The sequence below is a fragment of the Eumetopias jubatus genome, unplaced genomic scaffold (assembly GCF_037043125.1).
Source record: "Eumetopias jubatus isolate StellerSeaLion01/CBP00866 unplaced genomic scaffold, mEumJub1_p1.0 scaffold_11, whole genome shotgun sequence".
NCBI lineage: Eukaryota > Metazoa > Chordata > Mammalia > Carnivora > Otariidae > Eumetopias > Eumetopias jubatus.
In genome coordinates, this window is record NW_028274817.1 from 68,119,007 (window position 1) to 68,121,182 (window position 2,176).

Below are 2,176 nucleotides of genomic sequence, written 5' to 3' on the forward strand. Positions count from 1 at the left end.
AGAGAGGAAGAAGAGAGGGAGAAGGAGTGAGGGGGAGAGAGGGGGAGGGAGAGGGGGAAGGGGGGAGAGGGAAGGAGGGGAGAGGGAGGGAGAGAGAGACAGAGAGACAGAGACAGACAGACAGACAGAGACCTGCACTCCCAGTACAATACAATACACTGCTGGTGGGTTAGGGGGGCAAAGAGGGGGGTTGTAAACCGGGTGGGAGCCAAGGTTTGGCTCTGCTGGCTGGCTCGTTCCTGGCATGTCTTCATCGCAAGGTGGCCTCCTCATCGGTGTCTTCCTCGAAATCCTTGACGTCAGCACTGGTGGACTGCCTGGCCCAGGCTCCCCTTTCGGCCTCTCGCTCTTTATGCGACTTGAATCTCCCAACGAAAATTTTGCGGTAGTTCAGGAACATGCCATTCATCGCATCAATGGCCCGCTCTGCGGACTCCTGCTTCTGGAAGTGCACAAACCCGTAGCCCTTGGGCCCCTTTTCGTCGCAGGCCACTTTGCAGGACAGGATGTTGCCAAACGCCGAGAAGATGTTGTACAGCGCCTTGTTGTCGATGGTCTTGCCCAGGTTCTTGATGAAGACGTTGCCCACCCCACTCTTGCGGAGCGAGGGGTCCCGCTGGGACCACATGATGCGCACGGGCCTGCCCTTGATGACATCAAAGTTCAGGGTTTCCAGGGCCCGCTTGGCGTCCACCGGTTGCTGGTAGTTGACGTACGCGTAGCCCAACGAGCGGCGGGTGATCTTGTCCCTGCAAATGCGGATGGAGAGGATGGGCCCCGCCGGGCTGAACTTCTCATACAGCATCGCCTCTGTCACTTCAGGGTGCAGGTCGCCCACGTACAGCGAGGCCATAGGAAAGTCCGGGTTCCCCTCGGAGCCCCGGCTGGTCTCCGCATCCGCATCCGCATCTGCATCCGCATCCGCAGCCGCCGCCGCCGCCGCCGCAGCCACCGCCGCCGCCACCTCCGCATCCGCATCCGCATCCGCCTCCCCCGAGGAGGGCGCCGCAGCCTCCGTTGCTGCGGCGGCGGCGGCGGCGGCGGCGGCGGCGGCGGCGGTTTCGGCCGCGCTGGCCTCCACAACCGCTGCCGCCAGGGCGGCCTCCGCCTCCTCCCCCTCTGCCAGGGCGGCCGTCGCCTCCCCCCGGGTGGCCTCCGCCACTGCCTCCTCTACTGAGGCCTCGGCCTCCACCTCAGCCTCCACCTCTGCTTCCGCCTCCGCTACGGAGGCCTCCGCCACAGCCTCTGCCACGGTCGCCGCCGCAGCCTCCGCCGCCGCCGCAGCCGCTGCCGCCACCGCCGCCGCCACTGTCGCCGCTGTCGCCACGGTCGCCGGTGCCGCCAGGCCGCTGCCGCGACCTCCCTTCCCGCGAGCTGGGGGGCGGAGAGGCGGGAAAGTGCAGGAGGGCGGGTGGGCGCTGGAACCCGGGCCGGGGGCGCGAGCGGGAGCTGGGGCCGGGACCCGGGGCCAGCCGATCTGGCGAGTCCAAGTCACTTGGGATAGCAAGCGAGCGCTGCTAGGAGCGCGCCGGTGCCAGTCGCCGCAGCCTGCAGCCTGCAGCCTGCTGCTGCCGCCGCCGCTCGGTCGTGGGCTAGCGTGCGGGGCGCGGGCGGGCGGGCGGCGTGTGGTGGGGGGCGGGGGGTGTTGGCGTCTGTGGTCCGGGCAGCTGGGAAGGCTTCTGTCTCTTTGGTTCCCCCTGCGGCTGCTGCGGGGCTGTGGGGCCGCGGGCTGTGGGAGGGGGCGGGAGCGGGAGCCTTGGGGCGGGGGGGGGGGGACAAGGGGGCGGGGGTGAGTCCACAGCCTCTCAGGTTGCCTGGATATTTATGAAGAGGAAGGCAGGGAAAGGGTTCCACTGTGGACTGCGGGAATACGGGTTAGATTTAGAGGGTTTTGTTTTATCCCCCCTCTCCCCATAGAACATTTAAATGATTAAATCAAGTACCTTGCAAGAGCGGGTGGGTGGCATGGAGAATACACTTGCCTGGCCTAAAACAAAGCCGAGAAAAATGGGTTTCTCACATCCAGGGGTTCTCCCCACTTCCGCTCACACACACTCCCCAACATCACCGCCACCCCTAAAGACACAACACCTTCTCTGAGCAGGAGCTGGGGCCAGTGGGACAAGCTCCCCCTGCAGCCTGCTGACCCATTTTCTCAGAGAATCCCCCCCCCCTT

General features: G+C 65.9%; 1 protein-coding gene across 1 annotated transcript; it reads right to left on the reverse strand.

The window, feature by feature from the left end:
- Window positions 1-250: 250 nt before the first annotated feature.
- On the reverse strand, window positions 251-982 carry LOC114207417 (polyadenylate-binding protein 1-like 2). Its single transcript, XM_028101404.2, has one exon. It carries the CDS (start codon window positions 851-853, stop codon window positions 251-253), a length of 603 nt encoding a protein of 200 aa, XP_027957205.1. The 5' UTR covers window positions 854-982.
- Between the last annotated feature and the right edge of the window lie 1,194 nt (window positions 983-2,176).